This window comes from Mastigoproctus giganteus, chromosome 11 (assembly GCF_048544385.1).
Source record: "Mastigoproctus giganteus isolate SK-2022 chromosome 11, ASM4854438v1, whole genome shotgun sequence".
NCBI lineage: Eukaryota > Metazoa > Arthropoda > Arachnida > Uropygi > Thelyphonidae > Mastigoproctus > Mastigoproctus giganteus.
In genome coordinates this window covers 6,697,764-6,716,503 of record NC_143585.1, presented here as the reverse complement: position 1 = coordinate 6,716,503, position 18,740 = coordinate 6,697,764, and the positions used below count along the sequence as shown (strand labels likewise).

At 38.3% G+C, this 18,740-nt stretch overlaps 1 protein-coding gene across 1 annotated transcript in view; it reads left to right on the top strand.

The window, feature by feature from the left end:
- Positions 1–3,596: 3,596 nt before the first annotated feature.
- Positions 3,597–18,740, top strand: part of Nmd3 (60S ribosomal export protein NMD3) — a 140,627-nt gene continuing 125,483 nt past the window's right edge. The window contains exon 1 of the mRNA XM_090385310.1: positions 3,597–3,718. Coding sequence (XP_090241436.1) covers positions 3,672–3,718 — 47 coding nt within the window. The 5' untranslated portion in view covers positions 3,597–3,671. The remainder of the gene's footprint in view (positions 3,719–18,740) is intronic.

Below are 18,740 nucleotides of genomic sequence, written 5' to 3'. Positions count from 1 at the left end.
TAGAATGGTTCCAGGAACGTGACAATGACTTTTCTTTGCTGCAGTGGCCCGCTCAGTACGTGGATCTCAATCCTATTGAACATCTTTAAGATGAGCTGGAAAGGGCTGTTCGCTGCAGGCCGATACCTCTGTCGAATCTCAAGGAGCTGCGTGACACACTCATGCCTGCACAACGTTTTCAGCATCTTGTTCAATCCATGCCTATACGAATTCAGGCTGTTTTGAAGGCTAAAGGAAGATCAACACGCTACAGATAGGTGTACCTAATAAAGTGGCAGCACACTGTATCCATGTGTCTGATATCCCAACAATATCTGCCTTTTTGTTGTCTTGTTAAGCACTTCAAATTTGATGTCACGCTGTATCCATGTGTCTGATATCCCAAAATTATCTGCCCTTTTGATGTCTTGTTCAGCACTTCAATTCATCAAGTTTATTTACTATACTTCTAGCATTAGTGTGCATGCAAGTATACATGCAATTGTTCATACTCTTAATTACTCTAACACAGCCCATGTATTTACTTGTTCCATGATGACTCCCAGCAGCTCTTGAACACCCCAGCAACTTGCACTCTAGGCTGCTGCTCAATACAGTAGAAGGAGTGGAAGAATCACTTTCGCCTATTACTGCAGCTACTTTTAATCTTTACGTCTTTGAATCCCCCCAATCTATTAGTTCTCCGACCCACTTAACACTGCCCGATAGCATCAGCAAATATTCTTGTACCGTTTCTATTTAAGTGCATCCAATCCCTATAGAAGCATCTGTCCTGTTAGCAAGCAGACAAGCACAGATCACACTGAAAAAAATTTCTACCCTGTGAGTCTTGCACAATTTCTCCAGTGCCGAATTGATTGACAAGGCTCGTATCATATACTCCCTCCTATCGTGTCTGGGCAGAATTGGAGACACTTTCAAATTTAACCCTAACTCGTGACTTTTTTTCAGCGTTGAACTGTACTTGTTAAGTAAATTTGCAAATCACTTACTCTTAAGCTCATTAGTGGCAACGTGTACAACAATATCACCTTTTGTGCCCTTAAAAGATGATATCTGCCCTAAAACGTCATCATCATTTACCCATGGCAGACATATATGGACCCGTTCCACCTATTCGATTTGCATAATATATTCCCTGTCTCCCTGAAAATAGAGTCACCGACACTAACTAGTTCGTGTGTGACCAACGCATTCTGCCTTGGAGATTGCCGGTGTTTTGCGAAGTGAGCTCTGGCGTTGAGTCGGGCAGTTGAGAGCTTGATGGGTCCCTCATATTAATTTCTTCAAGGACACTTACCCTACACCTCAAACTTTCATAGACGCTCATCAGAACGCTGAGTTGGTGCCCAATTTCTTCACAATCTCTGCACCTAGCACAAACAAAGACTCCTTGGCTAGTTCATAAATAAATAAATAAATTATCTGTTTATACTCTGGGACGACCAAACGGTCAGAGGAGTTCACAAGATAGACAGAATACAAGAAACAGCATCGTATTCAGTAGTCACGGGCTTGAACATATCCTGATATAGACAGATCTGCAAACCTTTCACATTTCGCGCATTGTTTTAGACTGTGATGCGTTGGACATTCGGTTCTCCCGCGAGCCACAGCACTCTGGCTATTTTGTGATCCCTGCTTTGCTGCTCTAGTCCGGTTCGTGGTTCCGTTAAGTGTAATTTAATTAACAATGAACTTTAAGAAGATTAAGAAATTTTACTTATACTAATCTAACAGATTTCTAATACTGTGCTATGTTTTTCGCTATCTAGTTTTACGCTATTCCGTATCGTACAACAATAACAGCAAGTTACGAACATAAAATCTACGGACACTAAGTATTAACTTTCAAAATCGCTATCTAAATTCAACATTAAACCACGGAGCTTGGTTAGAACTATAAAGCTACTTAGAGAAAAAATTTAGTATAACAGTTAAGTCAATAAAACGATTAAATATAAATGAAAACTTAGCGTTCGCCAGAGATGCAAAAATTTTGGTCAACTTGGTAATAACCTGGTACCTAAAAATCCAGAATTGCGCGTGTTCTCTGGTCGAATGCCTGTTTTGCTGGACGACACCCACGAATTTCCGGGTGGGTGGGGAGGGGGAACCTTGCTACCTACACACGACACCCACTAACACAGCCATGGAGTGAAAAAAACACATGAAAAAATTTCCTGGCATTTTTAACCTGAACCGAACCCAGGCCTTTTTCCACCCGGTGTAGGAAGGACAGTGATAATGCCACTGTGCAAACAGAACTCTGTGCAACATGCGCAGACTATGACCATGGGAGTGGTAGAAGTTTCGGAACGTGATTAATACTGTATAAATAGAATAGAATAGAATCTTTAATTGCAACATGATATACATACAATTAGTCCCGTCACGGCATGGTGGTGCCAGGGGTTTACAAAGCATATCTACAAAAGAGATATACGTGAGAAAAACATATAAGTTACATCAGATTATTGGAAGGCAACAAAGCACAGTTTTACATTTTCAGTTTGGAGAGGATTCCCTTCCTGTATTTTTTATTATTGACCACTTATTGGAGGTCCCCGTCGATGGCTTGCAGTGAGGGCAGCATTTGCTTTGGCAGGAATCCGTCGGTTAGTACTAGCCGGTTACGGTTTACTAGCAACTGTGCTGAAGGCCGGAGATAAGGGAGAGGAATGCGCCAAGAGCAGTGATCCCAGAAGTTCGGCTCTGTAATTTTACCGGTGGCCATCTTGATGGTGAACAGCAGCCTTCTTTCTCCGATGTAGGATCGGAGCCTGCGTAGTTGAAGGGCTTCTGCTAACTGCGTTGATCTGTGAGCTGGGGGAAGGTGGAGTTTTGCTGTTGGCCCATTTTAGAAGCCAGAATTCGGCAGAGAATATTCTTTTAACGTTGGATTAGTATTAATATTAACAGAGGCAAATGATGCAAGAAAGCAAGCTTATACGTCAGCCAAAAAAAATAAAAAATAAAATAATAATAATAAAAAAAAATAATAAAATAAAATAATAAAAATAATAATAATAAAAAAATAATAATCAAATAAAATAATAAAAAAAATACAATTTCACTTATCCATTCTCTCCAATAGTCTAATTCTTCCTTAAATGTATTCAAACTGTCCACTTCCACACCAATGGATGGAAGCTTGTTACAGCAATGTGATGCGGTTGACAAAGATAATAATCACGGTGTAACAATGGGTGCATTTATTTTGTACTTGAAGGAAATTGCACTTTTAAAGTCATAATTAAAAAGGGGCCATGTCTTCCCCTAATTTGAACAGAAAAATGGTAATCGTAATTTTCGGTTACCATTTTTCTGTTCAAATTAGGGTAGATTCAAGCAGAGAATATAAGTAATTTACAGATCCAGTATACTGACTCCTCACAATCTGAGTTTCCTGGCAATTATTCTAAAATAGAACTGTACCAGTAAAGACATTAATATTTGAATAGCCTGCATTTATTAAAATTCATAATGGGAATTTTAAGAAATGTTTAATAATTTGAAAAACATTTGGTTTTGTAATATGATGAGTCTTTCTATGCTGCCCTCTTTTGGTGGTGATGATAAACATAGCTATTTTGTCACGTGTGATCCAGGGTTATGGTTGCTGTGCGCTACGTTTCGTTTGTGTGACTACTTTTAAGTTAACGTTCACGATGGAAGAAGTAATGGATGTAGGTTGTGGTTCTACCACGGGAAAAATGTACGTATGAGTTCTAACTTACACATAATTTATGAATACATTGCTTTATGGGGTTACTTTTCATGATTCTACTACACGTATTCTTTTGCATTGTTCAACCTTACACGTGACCCATTAGTGAAGTAAACAGGCACGGTTTTACAGTTCGTGGAGTCCTATACAAAATAGCTATGCAGCACACAGACTGCGGCTCTACCCCGGGGACTGTCTAGTGGACCATCCCCTTCCCCTCACTAATTGTCACATTCAATTGAAGATGGTTTGTTCATTTTTTTTTTGCCAATTGACAAAAAAAAAAAGACAAAAATAGGATTAGCCATGAAAGAATGAATTATTAATTCCAAAAAATTAAGTAATAGCCTAAAACTTAAATTGAACAGTATAAAAAAAGTTAACCTGATCTTAAATCAGCATTAACCGCATGCAAATCTTTATATAAGGTGTAGCAAGAAAGAAATTTTTGAAAAACTTTTCTTGCTACAGTGAGAGTAAAAGAAGAATTCTGAGAGCATTGTATTAGAGACAATACATGATGACAGTGTATTTCATTTACTAAACATATCACTGAGTGTGTTGTAAGCTGTTCCAGCTCCTATTTTGTGTGCATTTTATAGTCAGGTTTCTTTCTGGCAAGTTGTGTATCTAAATTTTCGTTTGTCAACTGGAGTGCAGGTGCCACTGCAGCTGTTTTGCTTACCGTTCTCCAAGTTAGGTCCTGAGTATAATAATAATAATTATGAGGTATTGCATAGGAAGGATTTATTTACTTTTGATCTGTCAGCAAATTTGGGTTAGCTGTATGAAGGGAAAAAAAAAAAAATGAGCAACTTATTCAGACTTAATGAGGACTTGGAGAGGGCACTGACTCTCTTTAAACATTACAGCTGTCAGTTGCAGGCTCCGAAAAAAACGATGTGTTTGCCTTTTTATTTACATAATTGTTATTTTATATTGTACTTAATACGTAGTTACGCTGGTTATTTTTATTTTAATTTAGATAAAGTTTTTGTAGATATACGTAATACTTAATAACCCATTTGATTGCAGCCATTGTTTTTGTATATAGTGGTAGGGAATTCAAATTTTTAATTGAGGTAGTTAGGTAGCTCCAACGTATAATTTATAGAGTATTACGCTTCACTGTTTCTATTAGATAGTGTAGTATTGACATTTAATTAATTTAATTTATTGATTTTATTAATTTAAAGTATCATGCCCCAAACTAGAGCAGCAAAGCAATGGGCTCAAAGTGGCAGGAGTGCTGTGACTCGGGGGAGAACTGAGGGGGGGCGATTCTCCAACGCATCACAGCCTAAAAAAATGTGCAACTTGTGAAATGTTTGCTGAACTCTCTGGAACGGAACATGACATTGCCATGGGGGATGTCTTTGTGTGTGCGCGATGTAAGGAAATCAGGCGACAACTCAGAGTTGTTATGGGCCTATATGAGAGTTTGAAGGACAGGGTGGATGCCCTCAAAAGATCTAAATTGAGGGCCCATCAGGCTCTCAGCTGCCCACATCAACGCCAGAGCTTGCACTTGGTCATTGCGCAACACAGCAGCAACCCCCAAGGCAGAATGCGCTGGTCCCTCAGGAACTAGTAGTTGTTGGAGACTCTATTGTCAGGAAAATGGGAAACATTCTTTGTAAAAAGGATAGGTGGAACAGGACCAGGGTATCTCTGCCAGGGGCAAAGGTTGATGACGTTGTAGAGCGGATATCATCTTTTAAGGGCACAAAAGGTGATATAGTTGTACACGTTGGCACTAATGATATTAGGGTAAAGATTCAATATGGAGTACGGCCACCAAAAATGGCGGTGAGGAGAGGAAGGGGGAAAGCAGTAATTGACGGGTTGTGACTCCACCCACTCACTGCGTTCCCCCTCCTCTCCTCGCCCGGCGGATGTGAAGTGACACGCAGATGGCACATAGCACAGCAATGAATGTGGCGGCTGAAAACAAAGAATAAACCCGATAATCAGAAAAATACAAATACCAAAATACACGTTTCTACGGTTTCGCGAAATGTCATGTGACATTTGAATAAGTCTGATTGAGCTAAAAAGAAGATGAAAAAGGAAAGGGGAAAAGGTAATTTAAACCGAAATTTCGCTAAAATGAAAGGCAAATAAACTGAACAATTTAAAAAACTAACCCTTTTCTCGACCGCAGGTAATACAGCACAACGTAAAATTCGACCGGGAATTGCAAAAAAGACTATTTCGCAAACATCAATTAACCACGAAGAAACACCACGAAATTGAAAATTGCGCAATAAAAATAGGTTAAACACAGAACAAAAAAATTAGAATTTTATTTATTTTGTACTTCGCCTTTACTACCTTTAAAAAACTAACCCTTTAAACTAAAATTAAAAAACTATCCCTTTTCTCGACTGCAGGTAATGCAGCACAACGTAAAATTCGACCGGGAATTGCAAAAAAGACTATTTCACAACATCAATTAACCACGAAGAAACACCACGAAACTGAAAATTGCGCAATAAAAATAGGTTAAACACAGAACAAAAAAATTAGAATTTTATTTATTTTGTACTTCGCCTTTACTACCTTTAAAAAACTAACCCTTTAAACTAAAATTAAAAAACTAACCCTTTTCTCGACTGCAGGTAATACAGCACAACGTAAAATTCGACCGGGAATTGCAAAAAAGACTATTTCACTAACATCAATTAACCACGAAGAAACACCACGAAACTGAAAATTCCGCAATAAAAATAGGTTAAACACAGAACAAAAAAATTAGAATTTTATTTATTTTGTACTTCGCCTTTACTACCTTTAAAAACTAACCCTTTAAACTAAAATTTAAAAACTAACCCTTTTCTCGACTGCAGGTAATACAGCACAACGTAAAATTCGACTGGGAATTGCAAAAAAGACTATTTCACAAACATCAATTAACCACGAAGAAACACCACGAAACTGAAAATTGCGCAAAAAGAATAGGTTAAACACAGAACAAAAAAATTAGAATTTTATTTATTTTGTAGTTCGCCTTTACTACCTTTAAAAAACTAACCCTTTAAACTAAAATTAAAAAACTAACCCTTTTCTCGACTGCAGGTAATGCAGCACAACGTAAAATTCGACCGGGAATTGCAAAAAAGACTATTTCACAAACATCAATTAACCACGAAGAAACACCACGAAACTGAAAATTGCGCAATAAAAATAGGTTAAACACAGAACAAAAAAATTAGAATTTTATTTATTTTGTACTTCGCCTTTACTACCTTTAAAAAACTAACCCTTTAAACTAAAATTAAAAAACTAACCCTTTTCTCGACTGCAGGTAATGCAGCACAACGTAAAATTCGACCGGGAATTGCAAAAAAGACTATTTCACAACATCAATTAACCACGAAGAAACACCACGAAACTGAAAATTGCGCAATAAAAATAGGTTAAACACAGAACAAAAAAATTAGAATTTTATTTATTTTGTACTTCGCCTTTACTACCTTTAAAAAACTAACCCTTTAAACTAAAATTAAAAAACTAACCCTTTTCTCGACTGCAGGTAATACAGCACAACGTAAAATTCGACCGGGAATTGCAAAAAAGACTATTTCACTAACATCAATTAACCACGAAGAAACACCACGAAACTGAAAATTCCGCAATAAAAATAGGTTAAACACAGAACAAAAAAATTAGAATTTTATTTATTTTGTACTTCGCCTTTACTACCTTTAAAAAACTAACCCTTTAAACTAAAATTAAAAAACTAACCCTTTTCTCGACTGCAGGTAATACAGCACAACGTAAAATTCGACTGGGAATTGCAAAAAAGACTATTTCACAAACATCAATTAACCACGAAGAAACACCACGAAACTGAAAATTGCGCAATAAAAATAGGTTAAACACAGAACAAAAAAATTAGAATTTTATTTATTTTGTACTTCGCCTTTACTACCTTTAAAAAACTAACCTTTTAAACTAAAATTAAAAAACTAACCCTTTTCTCGACTGCAGGTAATACAGCACAACGTAAAATTCGACCGGGAATTGCAAAAAAGACTATTTCACTAACATCAATTAACCACGAAGAAGCACCACGAAACTGAAAATTGCGCAATAAAAATAGGTTAAACACAGAACAAAAAAATTAGAATTTTATTTATTTTGTACTTCGCCTTTACTACCTTTAAAAAACTAACCCTTTAAACTAAAATTAAAAAACTAACCCTTTTCTCGACTGCAGGTAATACAGCACAACGTAAAATTCGACCGGGAATTGCAAAAAAGACTATTTCACTAACATCAATTAACCACGAAGAAACACCACGAAACTGAAAATTGCGCAATAAAAATAGGTTAAACACAGAACAAAAAAATTAGAATTTTATTTATTTTGTACTTCGCCTTTACTACCTTTAAAAAACTAACCCTTTAAACTAAAATTAAAAAACTAACCCTTTTCTCGACTGCAGGTAATACAGCACAACGTAAAATTCGACCGGGAATTGCAAAAAAGACTATTTCACTAACATCAATTAACCACGAAGAAACACCACGAAACTGAAAATTCCGCAATAAAAATAGGTTAAACACAGAACAAAAAAATTAGAATTTTATTTATTTTGTACTTCGCCTTTACTACCTTTAAAAAACTAACCCTTTAAACTAAAATTAAAAAACTAACCCTTTTCTCGACTGCAGGTAATACAGCACAACGTAAAATTCGACTGGGAATTGCAAAAAAGACTATTTCACAAACATCAATTAACCACGAAGAAACACCACGAAACTGAAAATTGCGCAATAAAAATAGGTTAAACACAGAACAAAAAAATTAGAATTTTATTTATTTTGTACTTCGCCTTTACTACCTTTAAAAAACTAACCCTTTAAACTAAAATTAAAAAACTAACCCTTTTCTCGACTGCAGGTAATACAGCACAACGTAAAATTCGACCGGGAATTGCAAAAAAGACTATTTCACTAACATCAATTAACCACGAAGAAACACCACGAAACTGAAAATTCCGCAATAAAAATAGGTTAAACACAGAACAAAAAAATTAGAATTTTATTTATTTTGTACTTCGCCTTTACTACCTTTAAAAAACTAACCCTTTAAACTAAAATTAAAAAACTAACCCTTTTCTCGACTGCAGGTAATACAGCACAACGTAAAATTCGACCGGGAATTGCAAAAAAGACTATTTCACTAACATCAATTAACCACGAAGAAACACCACGAAACTGAAAATTCCGCAATAAAAATAGGTTAAACACAGAACAAAAAAATTAGAATTTTATTTATTTTGTACTTCGCCTTTACTACCTTTAAAAACTAACCCTTTAAACTAAAATTAAAAAACTAACCCTTTTCTCGACTGCAGGTAATACAGCACAACGTAAAATTCGACTGGGAATTGCAAAAAAGACTATTTCACAAACATCAATTAACCACGAAGAAACACCACGAAACTGAAAATTGCGCAATAAAAATAGGTTAAACACAGAACAAAAAAATTAGAATTTTATTTATTTTGTACTTCGCCTTTACTACCTTTAAAAAACTAACCCTTTAAACTAAAATTAAAAAACTAACCCTTTTCTCGACTGCAGGTAATACAGCACAACGTAAAATTCGACCGGGGAATTGCAAAAAAGACTATTTCACTAACATCAATTAACCACGAAGAAACACCACGAAACTGAAAATTCCGCAATAAAAATAGGTTAAACACAGAACAAAAAAATTAGAATTTTATTTATTTTGTACTTCGCCTTTACTACCTTTAAAAAACTAACCCTTTAAACTAAAATTAAAAAACTAACCCCTTTTCTCGACTGCAGGTAATACAGCACAACGTAAAATTCGACTGGGAATTGCAAAAAAGACTATTTCACAAACATCAATTAACCACGAAGAAACACCACGAAACTGAAAATTGCGCAATAAAAATAGGTTAAACACAGAACAAAAAAATTAGAATTTTATTTATTTTGTACTTCGCCTTTACTACCTTTAAAAAACTAACCCTTTAAACTAAAATTAAAAAACTAACCCTTTTCTCGACTGCAGGTAATACAGCACAACGTAAAATTCGACCGGGAATTGCAAAAAAGACTATTTCACTAACATCAATTAACCACGAAGAAGCACCACGAAACTGAAAATTGCGCAATAAAAATAGGTTAAACACAGAACAAAAAAATTAGAATTTTATTTATTTTGTACTTCGCCTTTACTACCTTTAAAAAACTAACCCTTTAAACTAAAATTAAAAAACTAACCCTTTTCTCGACTGCAGGTAATACAGCACAACGTAAAATTCGACCGGGAATTGCAAAAAAGACTATTTCACTAACATCAATTAACCACGAAGAAACACCACGAAACTGAAAATTGCCCAATAAAAATAGGTTAAACACAGAACAAAAAAATTAGAATACATACCTAAAACAAAGGAATACGGCAGAAGCACTTAGGAATTACTAATCAGTGATTAGTAATGAGAAGGCTCAGAAGAGGAGGAAAGTGGCCATGTCACTTTCATCAGTCGACATTTAAAATTTAATTTAATTTTTTTTTCTGGGGGCTCTGCCCCCAGACCCCCGTTTGAGCGGATTTTCGAGTCGCTCTCATGCTACTTTTATTTTTTATTGCACATTGAAATTCAGATAAGTGATTTTTTTAAATTACGAATGTAATTAAGAATGTAATTAGGAATTACTAATCAGCCAATGAGAAGGCTCAGAAGAGGAGGAAAGTGGCCACGTCACTTTCCTCCGTCGACATTTCAAAATTACTTTATTTTTCAGAAAAAAAAATTAAGACCCCCTTCTATGTGGGGGCTCCTGCCCCCACACCCCCGGATTTTATAACTTTACCTTTAATTTACGAATGAAATTAAGACCGATTATTGTACCGCAACCACGTGACATCAAAACACTATTAACACGGCGCGGCACAAGCTACACACACAACTAACACGGCGCGGCACAAGGTGACACGCACTGCGTGTCAGTTGTGATCGTCTGACGTCATTGACTCCGCCCACTGGGTGGAGCCGGCTGCCTTCTTTCACTTCGTTCTCATTGGCTGTACCCGATACTGAATCTCGACCGATATTAGGAGTAGGAGACCGGCAGAATTACTTAACAAGTACAGGTCACTGTTGAACAAAAGCCGAGAATTAGGGTTGAATTTGAAAGTGTTTGCAATTCTGCCGAGACACAATAGAAGGGAGTATATGATGAGAGCCTTGTCGATCAATTTGGCCCTGAAAAGTTTGTGCAAGGCTCAAGGGGGTAGAATTTTTTTCAGCCTGGACTGTACTTGTTAATAGGAGAGACTGCTTCTATAGGGATAGGATACACCTAAATAGAAAGGGTGCAAGAATATTTGCTGATGCTATAGAGGCAGTGTTAGGTGGGTCAGAAAACTGCTAGCTTGGAGGGATACAAGGATTAATAGTTTAACAGTAGCCGTAGGCAGAGGTGAAGGTGATTCTTGCACAACTTCTATTAGAATAAGTAGCAACCTTGAGCATGGGGTGTTGGGGGTTTCAGGGACGGATGGCAGTCATCCTAAAATAGGTGGGTATATGGGATGTGTTAGGGTAACTAAGAATAGGAGTAGGAGCATGTATACCAATGCTAGAAGTATAGTAAATAAATTTGATGAATTTGAAGTGTTGGTCAAGATATCAAAGGCGGATATTGTTGGGATAGCAGAGACGTGGTGTCACACATATATAAGGAATGCTGAACTGGAATTTGGGGAGTACAATGTGTACAGAAAGGATAGACAGGATAGAAAGGGAGGAGGTGTTATGCTGTTAATTAAGAAAAACATAAAATCAAAAGAAGTGCATCCAGTTTATAGATGAACAGTGCACTGTTGAGTCAGTTTCGTGTGACATAAGCACTGCGAAAGCAAAAATAAGAGTAGGAGTGTGTTATAGGCCTAATGACTCGAATGAGTACAATGAACAATTGTACAGAGAAATAGAGTGGGCTAGTAAATCGGAATGTCTTATAATAGGGGATTTTAACTTCCCAGATATTGACTGGAACTTGTGGGTTGGTCACTCACACACTAGTCAGACTTTTGTGGATTTATTGGATGATTGTTTTCTGCAGCAGCATGTTCGAGAGGCAACCAGAGAAAGTAATACTCTTGATCTGATTATCAGCAGTGATCATTTGTGTATTAAGAATTTGCAGATAAAGGAACCACTAGGTGACAGTGATCACAGTGTACTGATGTGGGATTTACTTAAAGATTTAATTACCATCAGGGGTAAAGGAAAGGGTTTTTGCTTCCATAAAGGTGAGTACACTGGTGTCCGACAGTTTTTAAATTCTGTACAGTGGGATAAACTGACGATGTTACCAACAGTAAAAATTCTTAGTGGAGAGCATTCAAGGAATTAATAGTGGAAGCTACTAAAAGTTTCATACCTATTAAGAAATATTGTTCAAGGTTTAGGCCTAAATGGTTATCTAATGAACTAATGAGACTCGTAATAGAGAAGAAAAATGCATGGGATGCATATAAATTATCAAGCGACTCAGAAGCCTATGGCAGATATAAGCTAGTCTGTAATCAGGTGACAAAGGAGGTTATTCAGGCGAAGGCAGATTACGAGAAATCCTTGGCAAAAGATGCTAAGAAAAACAGCAAGGATTTCTTTACTTATATAAACTCTAAAAGGAAGAGGATGAATCTGATTGGTCCACTTGACATCGATGGTTCGACTGTTGATGATCCTGCTCAGATAGCAAACAAACTGAATGAGTATTTTGCCTCTACATTCACACATGAGGAATTATTAAGTTTGAAAATGGCAGAAGGTTATCAAATTGTAGCAGGATACTTAATGATTTTGTAATAACTGAAAGCAAAGTGGAGAAGAAATTGTTGAAGTTAAACATAAGAAAAGCACCTGGGGTGGATGGGATCTACCCAGTTATATTAAAGGACGCGGCAAAGCAACGAAGCAAACCCTTAGCCATAATTATGAGAGCATCCTTGGACTCAGGAGAGGTTCCTGCGGATTGGAGATGTGCAAATGTATCCCCAATTCACAAAGGGGGGATCGAAGGGTGACACGAGTAATTACAGACCAGTTAGTTTAACTTCTGTTCCGGGTAAAATAATGGAGTCGCTGGTTAAAGATGCATTGCAGGATCATCTAGACAAGACTGCAGCAATAATTCAGACACAGCATGGGTTTGTTAAGGGAAAGTCTTGTCTGACAAATTTGATAGGATATTATGATGTGGTTACAAAGGAACTGGATGCAAAAAATAATTTTGATATCATATATTTGGATTTCAGGAAAGCTTTTGACACTGTTGCGCATAAGACTATTGTACAAATTGGAGCAGAATGGTATTAAGGGTAAGTTGCTACAATGGATAAAAGGATGGTTAAGTGGGAGAAGACAGAGGGTGGTAATCAATGGGTGCTGCTCTTCTTGGACTAATGTTATTAGTGGAGTCCCACAAGGTTCGGTGTTAGGTCCACTGTTTTGTATATTTATCAATGATATTGATGAAGGTATATCAGGCTTAATGTCGAAGTTTGCAGATGATACAAAGGTTGGCAGGGTTGTTAATGACAGTAATGGCTGTGTGCTACTGCAATATCTGACTGCACAATTACTCCCAGGTCTTTTTCGTTTTCTACTGTGTGTTACTACACTTAAGATGGTAGAAAATGAAAAAGACCTGGGAGTAATTGTGCAGTCAGATATGAAGTTTTCTGAGCAATGCAGACAGGCTGCCAGGGCAGGTCATGGGGTTTTGTCAATGATATATAGGAATTTTGCTAGCAGGGAAAAGGATATGATTATCCCTCTGTATAAGGCAATGGTCAGGCCACGCCTTGAATACTGCATACAGGTCTGGAGGCCTCATTTTAGGAAGGATGTAGATTTACTTGAGCCTGTACAGAGAAGGGCAACAAGTTTGTTGAGGGGAATGAAGGGATCCTCTTACCAAGAGAGGCTTAAGTTCTGCGAATTGCAGTGGCTGGAGACTAGGTACCTGCGTGGTGATCTGATTGAGGTCTATAAGGCCTTGAATGGGTTGAGCACGCTGAATTCTGATGGGATCCTTCCACTTGTTCAGATTACGAACCTAAGGGGCCATAAATTTAAATTAATAAAAGACAGATGTAGATTAGATGTGTGGAAATTTGCCTTTAGCCAGCAGGTGGTTAATTGCTGGAACAAACTTCTATCTGTCGTTGTGGAAGTTGATAGGTTGAATAAATTTAAGGAAGAACTGGACAGGCATTTGGAGGGAATGGTGTGATTTTTTTTTTTTTTTTTTGCTGATGCTGCATAAGCTCATACACTTGCTTTCTTGCATCAAATGCCACTGCTACTACTACTACTAAGTAACATAGTGCCTTGTTTACTCAGCAGTATAAGCTTCATTTTATTTACTATATATGATGTAAATTTAAAGAAATTCTTATAAATATGATATTATTTAAATCTGTTTGGAAAGAGGGCAGATACAAGCAACAAGACTAGCTGGGGCACAAATGGATATTCTTACCAGGAAAGACTGAGCTTTCTCTAAATTGCTGGAAAATCCTTGTGTTGACCCAATTGAAGTGAATGAGACTTTAAAAGGGTAAAGTAAACAACCAAATTCAGGTGGTATTGTTGAATATTGTTAATTGTTGAATAAACCTAGTGTTGTAGAAGTGGGTGGTATGAATAAATTTGAGGAGGAATGGACAAATTTTTTTTTTTTTGTTTTTTGATTGGTGCTGTATAAGCTGTACTCATACTTAACATTAGTAAAAACACAGAGCTGCAAGGCTAAATAACTTCTACTTATTACAATATATTTAAAAGAGTAAGAGATTACCTCAATCTTTTGCGTAGAATGCTTCCAGTCAGTGCTCTCCAAATGTAACGAATAAAATGAACATATGTAAACATAACATACGTAGTATGTACATTAGGATGATATAACAGGTTAGTACATTAGCATCATAATTTGTACATAAGTGAATTACTAAAATGGGGAAAATGCCATCATTTTATTGTTAAGCGAATTTTCCGCGAGTTGAGGCTTTGGCCCTTAAAATCTTTTCCAGTACGTTAGGTTGTTATTGACATACACATATGTCATGTTACTGTTCATGGGATTCTTGCCAACCACAAAAAAAGCGCCATTTTATTGTAAAGTCCCAGAGACCACTTAAGTTGCACAGACCACAGGTTGGGAAACACTGATAGTAGTGTATGCCGCTTATTGTGGTCCCAGATAATATTATTATTTGCGTAATTTGTTCGTTCGCCGATTCTAAAAAGAAAAACCACTTCACCTTCAGGTTTGTGATTGACAGCTCATATTTCCATGGTTTCAGAGATCTCAGTGTTTCATTTTTAAACCTCTTCAAGTTTTATCAGCAATATAATTGCAAAGCTGCCTGTTACTTTATCAGCAAAGAAACAAGCTGAGTATCAAGAAGCACACACGCGTGTATAGGAATCAGTGTTTCTTGGTTATTTTTTTTAAGCCTTTTGTACTGCCTGCCATTGAATTTGTCTCACTGCTCTGGAATTCATACCACAGTTAACTAAGATGCCAATTGGAACAAGTTTTTCTTTGTTTTTATCCATAATAGGACAAGTTTCAATGGTGTCAAGACTTTTAACAACCAAATGTAAATTTTACTGTATAAACCATTTTGTTTTTCATGTTTTCATGTAAATAGTTATTGAAATATCCTATATACATTGGATATTTCAATAACTTATTCTGGTGGCTAAAATATCCATTTAGCCGCCAGACCCCTGCTGAGGCCCGACGTTGCCCACACTTCGCCCCGTGGAGGCAGACCAGTAGTTGTAGTTTACTCTGGCAGGTCCTGCCACCTAGTTTCCTGAGATTTCAGTGGCTAGGACCTAAAAAAAAAAAAAAAAAAATTACGTTTACATGGGTTGATCGCTAGATTGAAAGACCGAAATGTGAGCGAACTTAATTTGGAACTATTAAATTTTGACCTGTGGAGTATACGCTGGTGAGCAGATAGAGAGGGAGAGGAGACTGAAGACTGGGGGGAGAAAGACAGAAGAAATGGGGGTCAATAGAGAAGACGACCCCATTATAAGTCAGTGGGGCATGCCCATGCCCCACCAGGAGGAAATCTTGGTTGGCGAGTAGGGGAGGAGGCAGGATGCTGTCCCTCCTGCCTCCTCCCCTACCACTGAGGGAGGGGGAAAGAAAGATGGGCACCGATTGCCATTATGGCTGGTACAAAGGGTACTAGGAAAGTTTTGCAATATGACGCAACAATGAATCACAGGAAGCTGCATGTTGAGACATGTTCATACGTGCATAGTAGCCACCGCGCCAAGTCGATGGGCTCAGTTATTCATTAGTAGTGAGAGTGTAAAGTGCTTGCGATGGCATCGTGGTCACGAAATGAGATAAGGACAGTTTTGCGGTATAATTTCGTGCGTGGTTTAACCATAGACCAGTGCTTAGAAGAAATGACTCTTGCACTAGATGATAATTGTCCACATCGTACAACGATATTCAGGTGGTATAGAGAATTCCAAAGGGGAAATTTCACTCTGGAGGATTCTGAGAGGCCGGGAAGGCCACGAACGTCAGTTACGGAGGAAAACGTTACTGCTGTGAGGAAAATGCTTGACGAAAACAGGCGAGTGACCTACCAACAGATAGAGGATACTTTGGGCCTAAATGCACCAGCAATTCGTTTGATTCTGCAAGATCATTTGCACGTGAAGAAACTTTGTTCTCTCTGGGTGCCGCATTAACTGACTGAAGAGCAGATGACACGATGTGTGACTTGGTGCCGGGAGATGTTAAAAAAGTTTGATAAGGGACAATCTCGGTATGTGAACAACATCGTGACAGGTGACGAGACTTGGCTGTACTATTACGATCTGCCGACCAAGGCTCAAAACAAAGTTTGGGTCTTTGATGATGACGACACACCCGTAATTGTCAGAAAATCCCGATCTGTAAAGAAGAAAATGATAGCTGTTTTTTCAAATCGAGTGGAATTGTGGAACGTGTCGTTTTGGACACGCAGAAGACAGTCACAGCTAAGTGGTATACTGAACAATGCCTGCCTAAAGTCATTGGATCTATGAAGAACCTGCGGCCAAAGTCAAGAATGGACACCTGGTACCTCCATCAAGAAAATGCTCCAGCTCACCGCGCCAAAGCCTGCACCGAATATTTGACCATGACAGGACTGAAACTTCTCGAGCACCCTCCCTACAGGCCAGACCTTGCTCCCTGCGACTTTGCACTGTTCCCGCATGTGAAAATGAAGCTAAAAGGGAGGCAGTTTTCCAGTGATGAGGACCCTCTACGGGCTTGGGACAACGAGTGTGCTTTACTCCCTAGTGAAACTTGGCAGAACTGGTTTAAAGATTGGTTTCGGAGGATGGAGAGGTGTATTGAATGTAGAGGAAATTACTTTGAAAAAATTAAATAAACAAAGCTGTATTGCAAAACTTTCCTAGTACCCTTTGTATATGCAGAAAGCTCTGCAGTCTCATTGGGCTGGTTGGAATTCAGCTGAGTAGAAAGTCACTCATGAGGCTGTGTCCCGTCCGGAGGAGGTCCACATATCCGTTGTGCACTTTTCGTGGGTTAGGTCCGATTCGTGTGATCCTCGTATCATGTTTTTTTTTTTTTTTTTTTTTCTGAGGCAGTTCGTTGTTGATTTGTATTGTTTACTGTCATAGGTTATTCATTTCATGGTTGTTGCTGTTGTGTGGTGGTAGATGCGGGAGAGTCCACTTTCTTGTGAAGAGTTCTCGCGCATATTGAGTGAAGGCACTATAAGTATCTTTTTCGGTTAGTATCAGATATTTCTGGTCTCGTAGCATTATTTGGGTAGTGGTTATAAATCGCCAGCGGAGATCCTCATACAGTGAGCAGTCATACATCAAGTGCCCCCATGTCTCGCGTAGACCACAGTGGCATAGAGGGGTGTCACTCAGTCCGAATCCATGGAGTTTTTCTCTTATGGCGTCATGGCCGGTCAACAGGTAGGTGGCGAGAAGTCCAGTCAGGAGAAAGCCAATGTGGATAGTTTGGATACACCAGTTGTATATCAGGAATAAATTTTTTAGTGATCTCACCTTTGTTTGATGTCTGCCAGTGGTTTTGCCAGCTCCTTCGGCCTCCCCCGGCCTTCTGGTACCACACGCCAGCAGCATACGTTATGGCAGGCAGAAATACGGTTTTATAGAATAGCTTGAGGGCTCTCCTCCGCAGGCCCCAATCGTTGTGGGAGACCCTCATGAACAGAGCAGAGTATCTTCTGATATTTTTCTGTATGTAGGTCAGATGAGGGGTGAATGAGAGGTTATTATCTAGGACAACCTCAAGGTGTTTTAGTTCCTTTGTGAGCTTAATTGTAGTGCCTTGGAAGCAGATTTGGGGTGGTCTCCTGATGTCCAGGGTACCTTTTAACAGTATTGAGTTGGTCTTGGTTGAGGATATGCTGAGATTGTTTTCATCGGTCCACTTCTGTAAGGTGTCTTTGGCACGGCACGAGTAGCAGAAGTTTCTAGCCTGGCTCTGCTGTCCTCTCGCAGTACTACGGTCAGGTCGTTCGCATATGCCTGAGTTGCCACACGACCTAGGTCTAGGTTTAGGAAACCGTCGAGAACCATGTTCCAGAAGAGCGGACCCAAGACTGAGCCCTGTGGGCAGCCTCTGAAGATCTGTCTGGAAATAGAACGATTTGGAGTTTCTACAACAACTATTCTGTTGCCAAAATATGTTTTGACGCATTGGTATAGGTTGGCCGGGATGTTGGCCTTCCGGAGTCTGCCGAGGATGCTTGGCCACCACAGGGTGTCAAATGCCCTGGCAAAACCTATTGCGATTACAAGTAGATATTTATGATTTGTTGTTTCAGCAGCTCTGGTAATGTTTTCCCCAGGGCATTCAGAGTGGAGCAGCCCCTTCTAAAGCCGAATTGATTCTGTGATTGTAGGCCTGCAGCCATCTA